The 13,594-nt window shown below is 40.8% G+C and overlaps 2 protein-coding genes across 2 annotated transcripts in view; one reads left to right on the top strand and one right to left on the bottom strand.

The window, feature by feature from the left end:
* Window positions 1-13,594, top strand: part of cd74a (CD74 molecule, major histocompatibility complex, class II invariant chain a) — a 152,907-nt gene that overhangs the window by 113,030 nt on the left and 26,283 nt on the right. The gene's annotated exons all lie outside the window — the stretch shown is intronic.
* ndst1a (N-deacetylase/N-sulfotransferase (heparan glucosaminyl) 1a) overlaps window positions 1-13,594 on the bottom strand; it is a 38,762-nt gene that overhangs the window by 12,960 nt on the left and 12,208 nt on the right. Inside the window, exons 2-4 of the mRNA XM_067456976.1 lie at window positions 7,218-8,042; window positions 589-717; window positions 170-514 (exon numbers count right to left, since the gene is read on the bottom strand). Of these exons, the coding sequence (XP_067313077.1) occupies window positions 170-514; window positions 589-717; window positions 7,218-7,733 (990 nt within the window). The 5' untranslated portion in view covers window positions 7,734-8,042. The remainder of the gene's footprint in view (window positions 1-169; window positions 515-588; window positions 718-7,217; window positions 8,043-13,594) is intronic.

Here is a 13,594-nt window from a genome sequence, read left to right on the forward strand (position 1 = left end):
TATTTTCTGTATTGCGTTAAAAAACACAAAATAAAGAAGCCACTGTCTAATGTTTAGCTTTAGATTCCAGCTGTGATTTCCCAAGTCCATTCTCTCTATTTTTCCTTAGTTTCCATGCTTTATTCACATCTTCTTCTAATAATAGTGGCAACCAGTCACTTTAACGCACCTTCACATCCGCCACCTTCATCCTGGTCCCTTCCTTGCCCACAAATATATCATCGATGTCCACCAGTATGAAGCGGTCCAGAGACAGAGACAGTCTCTTTGCGGTGAGGAAGGACACAGCATCCACAAACACCAGCTTGTGAAGCCAGAAGGAGAGGTTGTGTCCGAACAGGACCCTTTGGATCCCATCGTGCAGCCCGAGATCTTGCACCACGGAGGTGTGCAGAAGAGCGCCGAGCCTGGAGCTCTCCGCCAAACGGGTTTTTGCCAGCAGGACCGGCTCGTAGGTGGAGTGATTGGACTGGAAGACGGTCCAATCATCCCCGGGAAGAGGACCGCTAACCACCTGAGACGGACACACAGACAATGCTTTATTTGGAAGGTAAACCTCACCTGATGAGAGTTTGAACCTCATCTGACCTGCTGTGCTCGTGTGACGTGAAGCAGAGGGGATTTAGGGTTGACGGTGCAGTCCTTCAGTCCCAGGTTGGAGTGCAGGAACAGAGGGAATCCCTTCAGCTGCGCACTCAACAGACTGTTCTCATTGGCCTAGCAGGACAGACAGGAAGTGACATCAGATGGTCTGATAGACATGTTGCGTTCCATCCAAATTCAGATGTGGGATATTCATACTCACAATCTCAGACCACCATTGCAAGATATTCAGAAAAAAATGTATAAAGATAATGCTATCGATAGCATTGCAGATTTTGGAACATTATAAATCAAGAAATAATGCTTTTTTGGTTTTATACATACACACACACACACACACACACACACACACACACACACACACACACACACACACACACACATATATATATATAGATAGTGGTGGCATCTGGAAGTCGTCTTATTGGGCCTGGATTTATTTTCCAAGTGGAAAATATCTGGACGGAAGGAGTCTGCTGGAACATTGAAAATGATGGACTAGCCCCCTCAAAATCCGGACCTCAACCCCACTGAGCATATTTGGGGCGAGTTGGAAATGAACCTAAACAGATCTGTTGTATATCCAAAGAAAAGCCTTTGGCTTCTGTTACAGAAGGCATAGACTTGGTCAGCATTACTGGGAACGCCCACAAAAATGTCATATCCGTTATTCCGTGGGGGAAAACAACCCATTCAAATGAATGCAGGTAGACCTTGTTAGACGCTTTACCTTTTGTAATGATTGATTACGATTGATTTTTGCTGGGTGCAATGCAGAAAAGTTGCTGTGTGGCGTTCTTCACCTCTAATTAGTAAAATCTGAAATTGTACACTGCCAAATAACAGACGGAGCCTTTCGTCAATTCCAAAAGTCTGTGCAATACGTCCATTACAATTAAACATTTGCACTACATGATGATGTATTTTTATAAAGCTGAAAACATTAGGGCATTAGAACTTTGAAGCTTTGATAGCAATCAACATCGAATATTCGAAGCTTTGGAGGGAAGGAGCAGAATATTGTTCTCTCTAAAAGCAGGAATCTGGAGAAGCGGACAGGGATTATAAGCTCAGAGAACGGACACTGCACTAGTAGTGATACGAAACACACAGGTCTATTACGTCCCAGTTTTGATACATTATAGTGGCAAACATCATTTTGTTCAGTTAGAGAACAGATTACCGACAATTAAAAACTGAACGTGCCGCGTGAGCCGAGCCAGAGGCGCAGCACAGAGTCAGCAGGAGTCAGATCTCGGCAGAGACTGAGGAGCTGAATGACATGATCGCGGAAGATTGGGTTCCAAAGCGAAATGTAAAAGGCCTCTTTAAGGGAGTTTTTTATGTTGTGTTTTTTATTAAGAGTAATAGGCTAAATGAGCCCACAATTCAAGCAACCTGCAGCTGAACTGGCAAACTGAAACTGCGCACGGTTGCGTTCGCTCATGGCCGCTCAGTGCCCAAACACTGCAATGTGACAGTGAAGGAAAAAAAAAAACAACACAGCTGAACCCAAAACGCTCAGGCATGCGCTTCTTCCATATCAGCTTAAGCAGTCGTGCGCTCTAGACAGTGAATACTCCGTTGCAGGGAACACTAAAAAGCACCTATATTTATTAAGTATAAAACGGTTGGGTTCCTATTCAACTCTCCATCCTATTAAAAACAGCTAGGCTATAAAATAATTGTAAAAGAGCATTGTATGTCGCCAGATTTTATAGTGTAAACACATGCAAGTGCCAATGAGAAGGGTTTCGAGGGGTAATGTCGGGTGTGCGCAAAAAATAAAAAGAATATTCGAATCCCAGATTTGAAAATCAAATACCAACCCATTGAATGAATATTTGAATATTCTGGTCCAGCCTAAAAAAACATAAAAGAGATTTAATTACTGCAATCGCAAAAATTTGTTTAACAAAAACGCCAATATAGACATAAGTTTGGCACGGGACTTGAACAGCGTCAAAAACACAATCAACTTATCATTAAAGCAGTTTCACGCAAGCTGTCACATAGTGCGTGAGGTTATTAATGTACAATACATTCAAAAGTCGGTTATTTCATTAAGGGAATATTTGTGCTTCAGTACAAGCTGATATAGTCACATTACATGTGTGACGCTTGAATTACCTTTTCTTGTCAGAATACATGCTGCTCCCCCAAATATTATAGCCTACTTTATAAATCATTCAGTCTTTCAATGAAGACGTTTGGTATAAAACAGCAAAAAATGATTTTTTTAAATAGTCAAGTAATATTTGTGGAAGCAGGACACATTTTGAAGAGAAAATTACACATCTGGACATTGCGTTGGGTCGACCCAATACAGCTCAGGTTTTGCTCTGTCGGGCAGCAGAAGTGATTCTATAAAAGCTACACTGGGTCAACACCATGCATTTCCAGTGTGGATGAGTGGACTGTTTTTACCCACACTGACTCCGCCCCCATGCCACGCCCCCAGATGACACGACATAGACCAAGTCTATGGGATAACAATAGTGTTCTCAGAGGAAATATATTGACACTATGCCAGAGAGATGTGCTGCTGTAATTTATGCAAAAGGTGGACATACTAAATTTTAAAGTTAAAAGTGGATTAAAAAAGTATGACTCACTTCTGATATTTAATGGTCAGAGCAACCATCTGCATGTTTCAATAACATTATGAAACGAAATCAAGTTTTGGAGGCAAAAAAGGTCAATATTTTCAGATCTGTCAGGTGTTCTAATAATTTTGTGACGATGGACAGATGAATAATTTAACTATTGTGTGATTTAATCATAATTATAATTAAATTACTGTATATAACTATAATTAAACTAAACTATACTTGTTCTATCTCCATTCAGCATATTCTGTGGCTCTGAAGGCATCATTGTCTGACACCGGTTTGAACATATAGGGCTGAACACTTCTACTGACAGTTTCTGATATGTTCAGTGCGCGAGATTGTCCGGTTTTGTAGTTGCAGGTTTGCTAGAGAATGAACTCTTGAAGCTCCGCCCTCTTCTTGAAGAAACAGCATGCTTTTGCTCACCCCCGAAAAGTGGCAATTTTAACATCCTATAAATCTGAGGGGTATTTTGAGCTAAAACTTCACATGTGCACTTTAGGGATGTCAGAGTTATTTTGCATCTTGAAAAAAAGGTCCTCTTTAAGAAACCATATCATTATGGATTAAAACAGAGAAATTAACGTTGCCAATCTAGAAGCTAGTGTCAACACAGCTGACATGTTTACTGTTTATTCCCAATTGTCTGCACAAAATAGATGCTAAACACATTCAAAGTGTGTAATCTAAGAAGTGTGAATTAAAATTTTGGAAGAAAATTTTGGTAGCCTACATCCCATGTCATATATCACATCATCTTAGGCTGCATACTGCAAGTCTTGATGCACAATTCCGATTTGGTGACTATATCCGGATTTTTTGATGACCCGCTTACACCATCTTTTAAAAGTGACCCATATCCGATATTTGCATATACACTGTACCGTACTGGCGAAACAGCGCAAGACGTTTTTAACCGGAAAAGGAAGTAAAACGGCACGATATGCAATGGACGCAAACAAAATGATTTTACCGTTTTGCTGTCTGCACTTCTCCACACATCTTTAAAGGTCAGCAAAACATTTCTCTCGTAAGGCGGAGAAAATGACATGGTTACAATTGCAACTCAAAACTGTGTTAAAGTAGCCCAATTCTGCAGGAAAACTTGGCAACACTGGCCCTTGATCGCAGTTCGTGTCCACCTGAGTTGACGTCATTCGCCTCCGTCCTTTTTTCAATGACGTACGACTCGCATTTCCTGGGGAATATCTGATTTGACTGCTTACATGGCAGACGGTAATGCACGTATCCAATTCAAATCGGATTTATTACCACATATGAGTGAGGCCTGAATCCGATCTGAGGAGATCGGAATCCATACGTTTTTTTACTGCTTATACGTTCACGTCATATCCGATCTGTGCCACATGAGAGGAAGAAAAAAAATCGGAATTAGGACACTTTAACCATGTAGTGTAAATGGGGCCTTAGATTTGTTGTGTCTGTCACCTGTGGCTATTGATTCACTTTCTCCATGTATTATACATTTCAATGGTTATGACAATGGGTGCGTTTACATGCACACCAGTAAACTGATAACTCAAAAAAAAAAATCTGCTTATTTGCAAACCAGTAATCTGACAATGCAAGTAAACCACGTTTACATGACTTTATTAAAAAACGGGTTATTTCCTTGTAGTGAAGTCAAAAATAATAATGTCCGTATCAGACTCTGAGTTTTTCAAATGTCACGTCAGTTGTGATGTTAAATAAAGCGTGTACTGTATCAGCGGGAGATTTACGGCTCATATTACCCTTCATGCAGTTACAGATGCAGAGGTTTCACTGAAATTTCACTGTCTGTGAAGCGAAATTTCGCTTCACTGAAGCGGTTTCACTGAATTTCACTAATTCTGCTACATGAGATGAGAACACATCTTTACAATTTTCTGGGTCTTAAAGGTCCCATTCTTCACATATTTTCGAAGCTTTGATTATGTTTACAGTGTGCAATATAACATGAGTTCATGTTTCGCGTGTAAAAAAACTGTATTTTTCACACAATTTACTTATCTGTACAGCGCTGTTTCCTCTGTCCTAAAAACGGCCTGATGATTTCCTTCTTCTATGAAGTCCCTCCTTCAGAAACACGTAACGAGTTCTGATTGGGCCAGCGCTTACCGTGTTGTGATTGGACAGCAGCTTAGCGCACTTTGCCCGGAAAGGTCCCGCCTCTTACCATAACGGGGAGATGCAAGCGCTGAATGCGTGCTCTTCTTCTCCACGTGGGAGAGCAACAAGACCACGCCCCCTATTTTGCGTGTTCTTGTGGGCGGAGGGTTAGTCAACAAACGGTTCTAGTGACGTCATTACATCCCTGCACTTCTTGCTGTAGTCCAAACCGGCCGTTCGCTGTAGGCTTTGAAAGGGAACTTCTGTTAAATAAAATATCTCGCTTGGCATTGAACTTTGAGCTTTATCATTTTACAGGTATTATTTATGCTCCAACAGCAACATTTCACACTAACTAAAGTTTGATAGATGGAATCCCGAAGAACGGGACCTTTAAAAGTCTGCGTTTGTGATATATATTTCCTTATTTCATGCAAAACACTAACTCGCTCTGTCTGGATGCATTTGAATCTGCTCTGAGTTTGCGTTTTTTGTCACCTATCACACATGCGCACTTCAATAAGCCGACAGAGCAGGTTAATGCGTTTACATGCAGCGCGAAATCAGGGTAAGAGGCAAAAAACTACCTTAGTAACTACCTTACTCCGATAAAGAAAAACGGGTTACTGCGTTTACATGACCATGTTCATTGTTGGCTTATTGTGCATAATCGGCTTAAAGCTACACTGTGTAACTTTTTTAGTTTATTCTTAGCTAAAAACACTTAGTTCTTTCAAAAATATATGTGCTCATTAATGTATATTTACTTTTTTCAAGTAATAAAGTATTCTCGTAAGTTTATAATATGCCATTGAAAATCCATACGGGTGAGGGGTTCAAATCATAGACAGTAAAAGAAATGGACGGAGCGTTCCCATTGACGTCAACGGCGAAAGAATGAAGTCAACCTAGGGGCACTCACTTCCTGATGGCTGAGTGAACTGCGCAGGCTCAGACTAAGCTTGACGACGTAGATGTGACGTGAGCCTCCTGTCTGACAGCTGTGAGTCTTCTAGTAGTTGTGGAAAGCGAAATCTGAATCACGTTGTTTAAATATTTTCTCCCGTTGCTTTTGGCTCACTATGGGCTTCTCCCCATTCTTCCCCCTTGACTTTATCAGACTAGTCTCCAGGACATGTCTCCACGTCCCCCCGACTGTCTCATAGACAGTAAAAGATTGCCTGCGAGCGTCTCCTCAGGTCTATACGGTAATTTCTCAACTGTGCGACAGGGTCGCGTTGGTTATGACGCAATCATTAGCCTATTTTTACAAAAACAGCTTCTGCGGGGCGATAGTGTAAGATACAAGGTAATGGAGCCTTTTATACATTGTCGTGTTTCTTTAGAAATAAACAATGGACAAATGGAGTCTTTAAACGTCTCAGATGTAAAGTTATTCACTGTCAAAGTGACTCAAAAATGAATGGGAGTCAATGGGATGCTAACAGCAGGTGATGGCTTGGTTAGCAATGGCAGCCCCTAGGGGTGGAACGCTTTCCGAGCGCTAGATTACCCCCTTGGTTCAAATGCCGGTCGCCATGTTGCCCCGCCATCTTGAAAGTACATTAGCCAAAGAGGGACATACCCGTAAATTCAAGATTCGCCTTCCGCGGTTTAACACTCGATGGCACTCATGGACGAGGTTGAACTGTAAGCCATGTTAATCTTGGACTAAATCGGCCACCGTAGGAGTTAAAACGAAATCGGAATTGAGAGGAACAGAAACTAATATTCACTGGATGGTCATATACCTTTTCACCGCTAGATGGGGGAAAATATCACACAGTGTAGCTTTAAGAACGTGCATGTAAACGCACCCAATGCCCTTCTCAAGGTAGGAAGATGAAGCACTGATGAGCGAGTGTGTGAAACTGATATAGAGTCGCTTACCTTAAAGAAGCCGATAATTCCAACTCCAAACTCGATACAGTATCTGTCCAGTAATTCCCTATTCCAGGCGTCCATGTTCACATACTTTAGGATGTTTTCATACACAACCAGCACAAAGCGGCCCCGCTGTCCATCTGTTAACGTGGGCATGTCCCCTTTTCCGGGAGAAATTTCCATCCGGTACTGGAATCGTGCAGACTCCAGGATGGCCACGATCTCCTGGCCGAGCTGCGAATACTGACTCTCCACGAACACCAGCACAACCGCATCAGTTCGCGAGCCATCGGACGACGACCCGCCCACTTGAGCAAAGAAGGGGAGGGGTCTAGAAGAGGTCACGTAGAGGTCACCAGCTGCATGTCCTGCCGTGACTGACGGTTCGAGCTCTCGTTTGACAGCGAACAGGAAGTAGGACGAGAGGAAGACGCTGAGAATGCAGAGGAGGAAGAGGAAGAAGAAGCTGGTCTGTAGCGGCACCTGGCGAACGAGACGGCGCAGGCGGAGCACGCCTGGCATCACACAGATAAACAAAAGAACAGCTAAAAGAAGGAAAACTCAAGAGCAATCTACATGTTCACGTTCTTTTGGGGCTGTAAAACGAGAGGAAAACAGAAATGTCTCTGCTTCTATGTGACCATTGCTGAGTTGGAGCGAGGGGACGGTGCTTTAAACTTGAGTAGACGTTTTGTCTGTCCATCATCAGACTGGCTCCGCCCTCTTGCTCACTCGGACACTCTTGATTGGTCACAGGCAGCTGACGGGGTCCGCCTTATCTGTGATTGACAGATAATCATTGCTACGGCATCCCAGTGGACACCTGCACACCTGAAAGAAACGAATATGATTAGTCAGGATAACATGTTTAAAAAGAAAGAGTCATAATCTGGATTACTTGACTGTGATTGGTCAAATAAATGGGTAAAAAATAAAACAGAAAACAGACAATAAAAGGGAAAACTGATTTTTGTGTCCTCACAGATGAGGAAGATTTTTCAATGGAAGAAGAGAAATGAGAAATCGTGTGTGTGTGGGTGTTTTTGTGTGTGTGTGTGTGTGTGTGTGTGTGTGTGTGTGTGTGTGTGTGTGTGTGTGTGTGTGTGTGTGTGTGTGGTTAGTTTTACTGAGAGGAACACACACACTTCTGGTGACGATGAGACAGCGCTCAGGGCATGAGGAGGAATATCAAAGTCAGATTAGAGACAGCGAGTTCAGACACACGCAACAGGAGAGAAGCGGTTCTGGACGGCGGTGGGTTGCTGTGGCCTGATGGGTTTCTTCTCAGCGGGTTTCAGAAACTATTTGGGCTGAATTTGCATAGATTTCACACCGTCTTTAGATGGGGCGTGCTTCAACAGGGGTTGTGAAATTGTGTCCTGATTCTCAGCGGGTGTAAAAATACACATCGGATTCATCCACAAATTCAAAGAGAAGTTTTAGCTGCAGTCAGTCGATGAAAACAAATGATCAAGATGCACAAAAGAGCAGCACGTCAATGGATGAACGTGATCAGAGACAAAAGATGGTTTAAAGTAGCTGGACATTATTTGTTTTGAGATGAAACAAGATTCTGGCCATCAGAGAATTAAAGACTTAATGGAATAAATAAATAAATGTATATGATATTTATGAAAATGAATTTTAAAGCTACACTGTGTGATATTTTCCCCCATCTAGCGGTGAAAAGGTATATGACCATCCAGTGAATATTAGTTTCTGTTCCTCTCAATTCTGATTTCGTTTTAACTCCTACGGTGGCTGATTTAGTCCAAGATTAACATGGCTGACAGTTCAACCTCGTCCATTAGTGCCATCGAGTGTTAAAACGCGAAAGGCGAAGCTTGAATATACGGGTATGTCCCTCTTTGGCTAATGTACTTTCAAGATGGAGGGCCAACATGGCGACCGGCATTCGAACCCCTCACCCGTATGTATTTTCAATGGCATATTATAAACTTACGAGAATACTTTATTACTTGAAAAAAGTAAATATACATTAATGAGCACATATATTTTTGAAAGAACTAAGTGTTTTTAGCTAAGAATAAACTAAAAAAGTTACACAGTGTAGCTTTAATGAAGAACGACTAGGTGTATAAAACAAGTCTGTGTATTTCATCAACCGAGGTGATTATGCCGTCTCGACAGAACCGGCCCATCCAGTTATGTTGATTATAAAGAGAGCAATTAATTTGTGATGTGTTGCAACTTGCCACACATGCCTGATGTAGACTAGAAGTCTATAATAATATATAAACTGCACCCGAGTAAGTGTGCTTACAGAGCTAAATAAAGAACAACTCGCTTTTAGTTTGTAATTGAAGGTAATCAAATCAAATTAAATTAAAATAAAATTACCAGCAAAATCCAACAGAAAAAGGTGTTAACATTAGATAACTACATTAATAAATGTACTAACAGGGAAAAATACATCTAAAGCATTTATTCATCTTAATGGCAATTTCCTAATTTAATCATTCTTTAATAAAATCAAAAGTTGTGTCCGTTAAAATTATTTAATGTTATTCATGGTTAGTAATAACTAGTTAATGCATTCACTAACATTAACTAATGGGACCTTATTGTAAAGTGTTCCTAAATAAATTGTGCGAATGAACATACATTAAAAAAACACATTAGGGCTTCACAATTAAATGAATATTTCAGTTAAGCATAACCAATCACTGACACGTTTACTTAAAAATATTTTAATGTAAATTATATAAAGAAATTTAGATTTTTCTCATTCTGACTGACAGAAGGGGAAAGATACAAGCTCACACACCCACTCTGAGCAGAAGTCGATTGGGATTTGTACTCATTTTGCAGCACTTGCATGGGTCGAACTCACAGAACGTCCCCACTGGGCCTTTGATGTGTGTGTGTGTGAGTTTGAGAAGCATTGTTGGAGCCGCTGGCAGGAGAATGCATTTGATATATGAGTGTAGCAACAAAAGCAGCGCTGGGACTCTGGAACGGGTCGGCCCATTGTGAGAGGGGCCAGCCGAACCCTCGGGTCACCAGGAATCCTCGCGCAGCCCCACACTGACACTAACAAACGACGCTCCGTAGCAACCGTTAGCTCTCCATGGAAACGCTGCATGAAGTGCCGTGGAAACGGTGTGACAGAATGGAGACCCTTGCTGGGACTGCCGGACTCAATCGACCTGGATTCAACCAGAGTTCACGACGGGATTCTGATGAAACCTGAGCAGAAATCTAGAACTGCAGAGGAGAAATCTATTTTAGAACTCCTGACGAGAATTCTGGAACTCACAATGGAAATTCTAGAACACATGAAGAGAATTTTGAACTACATGGGCATGTCAAAAATCTGCTTTAGATTAGTCAGAACTTATTCAGTCCTTGAAGTTCAAGTTATCAAGTTATTGTCAACTTTGACTTCTTAAATAAATATTTTAAAAGCAGTTTAACTGCTGCCTAATATGCTGTTTCCCCCCCATGTGCTGTTATCTCTTTCCTTCGCCAGTGTTTTTTTTAAAGTTGCCAGTCACTACCAGTGTTTTTGATCATTTTTACAAAGATTTCATGGATGCCATAATATTTTGCAGTATATCAAAAGAAAAAAAACAGAACTTTTTTGCTTTTAAACAAAAAATAAATCTTTATTCTAGCTTCATTAATTCTTTCTTTTAATCAACACACTTGAATGTGGGTAAGTTTCATTGAAAAAAGCAACACTGAGCAAAAGCTGAGAAAATCACATTTTTGTCAAAGACTACATCAAGATCATATTCAGTATGATGATCAAAACACAGATGGAGTAGATCCGAGTCCATCAACACCCCCACAGCTTGCACAGTCCTGTAGCTCGTCCTGGGTTGACATTTCATTCAGTAACATTAGGCAGTTTTGATTTATATGCCGTTTAATATTGGTGAGTGAGCTATTGTACATAATGCATATTACAACATATGATACTTGCATTCAGTAACATTAACTAATGGGACCTTATCGGTGATTGTGTCCAGCACATTCCTCAGATGCTCAAGTGGATTGAAATCTGGGAAATTTGGAGACAAGGGCAACACCTTGAACTCTTAGGCCCCGTCCACAAGTAGACGCGTTTAGCTGTATACATATACATTTTGTACTGTATCAGCGTTTTGTCCACACAGATCCAGCGTTCTGGAAGCATGAATACGATATTTTCTGAAACCGGGTCCCAGATAGCCTAAAAATCTAGACGCACCCTAGCGGCAGCAAATCTACTATTTATCTGCATCTTTATGTTATATTTATTTGTCCTCGTAGCAATTGTTTATTAGTTCTTATTTTATTACTGACTGTTTACTTGATTAATTCATTATTTGCGAACTTTTTATATTAGGCAATTGCTTATTGCTGTATCTACTTTTCCCAGATATTTCCCACCCTAAGCGATCATGTTATTAAAGCTATAGTAGGCTACACCACTGGGCTAGCCTTTTTTTGTAAGATACCAAAATAAAGAAGATTTGTGCATTTTGTTTATTCTATTGATTGTATGACTATTACATTTCATAATACACATAATATGGTAAATGTGGTATATTAACTATAAAAAATAAAATAAAAACATTGCAAAATATTTTGCACTTTTGTGGAAATTACCACCACAAAATCAGTCCTATTGATAGAAAAAAAAAAAAAATATCACAAAAAAAAAAAAAATGCAAAATCCTGGAGGGACTGAATAAGCCTTGGGCACCCAAGTCAACTCTGACTTCACCCATGTTAAAAACATTACAGCAAAAGAGAACTCAAACTCTAAAGGCTTCACAAGAACAGAGAAAAAAAGTTCTGCTCCTAGAGCTGCGAGACCAAAATGACGTCATTTTGGTCTCGCAGCCCAGGTTTGGGAGTTCTCGTAGCGTGTTCTCGACACATCGCCTGAGCAGAACTTTTTTCTTGCGGATGTCCATGATACTATTGTGTGATTGGTGAGACATTTAAAGTGGGCGAGGTTAATGCGGAGAAACGCAGATGATCGGCACCTGGTTTTCTCGTGAAGTATTGAATGTACTTCCAGAACGAACTTTGTTCTTGTTCTTCCCACCTCGAGAAAAACGAATTTCTTTGTTCTTGCAGAGTACATTCCAAGCTTAAATTCTAGATCTCTTGAGAGTTCTAAAATTCTCTCAAAAGATTCCAAGACTGGATCCTGGACATCTGCCCACAGCACCACACATTATGTTAATGACATGTCATTAATGTTTTTATTATTTTTTATTTCAATACTTGTTACAACATCTCAATTCTTCTCTCTCTTCCCATAACATATAAAATGGATAAACCTGTTCTTCTGAACATTACTATCTAACCAATATTCTGCCCCATGACCTCATTCTGTGAACAACATTCTGATTGTGACGGATTCCTGACATACAAGACTTTTATTATGAAGTCAGAAGTGGGTAAATGATTGAAGCAGACCCCCAGAGAGCAGCTTGAGAGGACGAGGTCATAAGACATCAGTGGGAACACAATCATGAATGACAGATCCATGATGAGAAAATTAACAGTAACACCTCAGGCCATGTACGACACACCTCGCATGAACACAACACGCTTAATGCAACACCGTCGACCCACATGAAACCCCCTATTTTGCCAACACACACACACACACACACGTTTATTTTATTGGATATGCTACAGGAACAAACAGCTCAGATTCCCCTCGAGACAGCCACTGAGAGACCTGAAGGGCAGAGCGGCTGCTCATTTATCACGTTTGGCAGCTCAGGGGTTTGTGGGTTTGCTCTGAACACAATGACATACGGGAGCGAGCCGGTTCATTCAGCCCCGCATTTAGCAGCAGGACAATCAAGACTTCCACTGCAATCAAAACGGAGAATAAAATTCAATAATCACTTCAGTTGCCTTGAGAAGGTGTGACGGCATTAGGGTTGTGATATCTTCCATCGTGTTGGCTGACCGACATCACGGAGTGCCACCTCAAGATTTAGGAAAAGAAACTAGATGTCCAGTGGGCTAAAATGGACTAACATTAGGCCTATTGTTAAATTTCACGGGACTTGGAAAATCGGATCGCAAAACAGAATTAAAAAGCTGGCAAATCTTCAATTGGGCTCAGCCTCCCTCTCTCATCCAGTGCTGCAATGTTACATCTGCGAATTTATTTCCTGTGTAAACAAAGCTTTGTGCTTTACTCCTGTGGTAATATTCACATACAAAACACTGGGTTACAAATGAAAATATAGCTTTAAGTAGAAAACAGTATTTATGTAAAGAGATAAATTAAAATTAAAAGTATCCCAGAGACAAGAGATTTATGCATTTTTTTTTCTGGAAAAAATCCTCCTATGATGCAAATTGATGATATTTGTTAGCCTGACAAGCCAGACCCACATCAA

Source organism: Pseudorasbora parva, chromosome 11 (assembly GCF_024679245.1).
Source record: "Pseudorasbora parva isolate DD20220531a chromosome 11, ASM2467924v1, whole genome shotgun sequence".
NCBI lineage: Eukaryota > Metazoa > Chordata > Actinopteri > Cypriniformes > Gobionidae > Pseudorasbora > Pseudorasbora parva.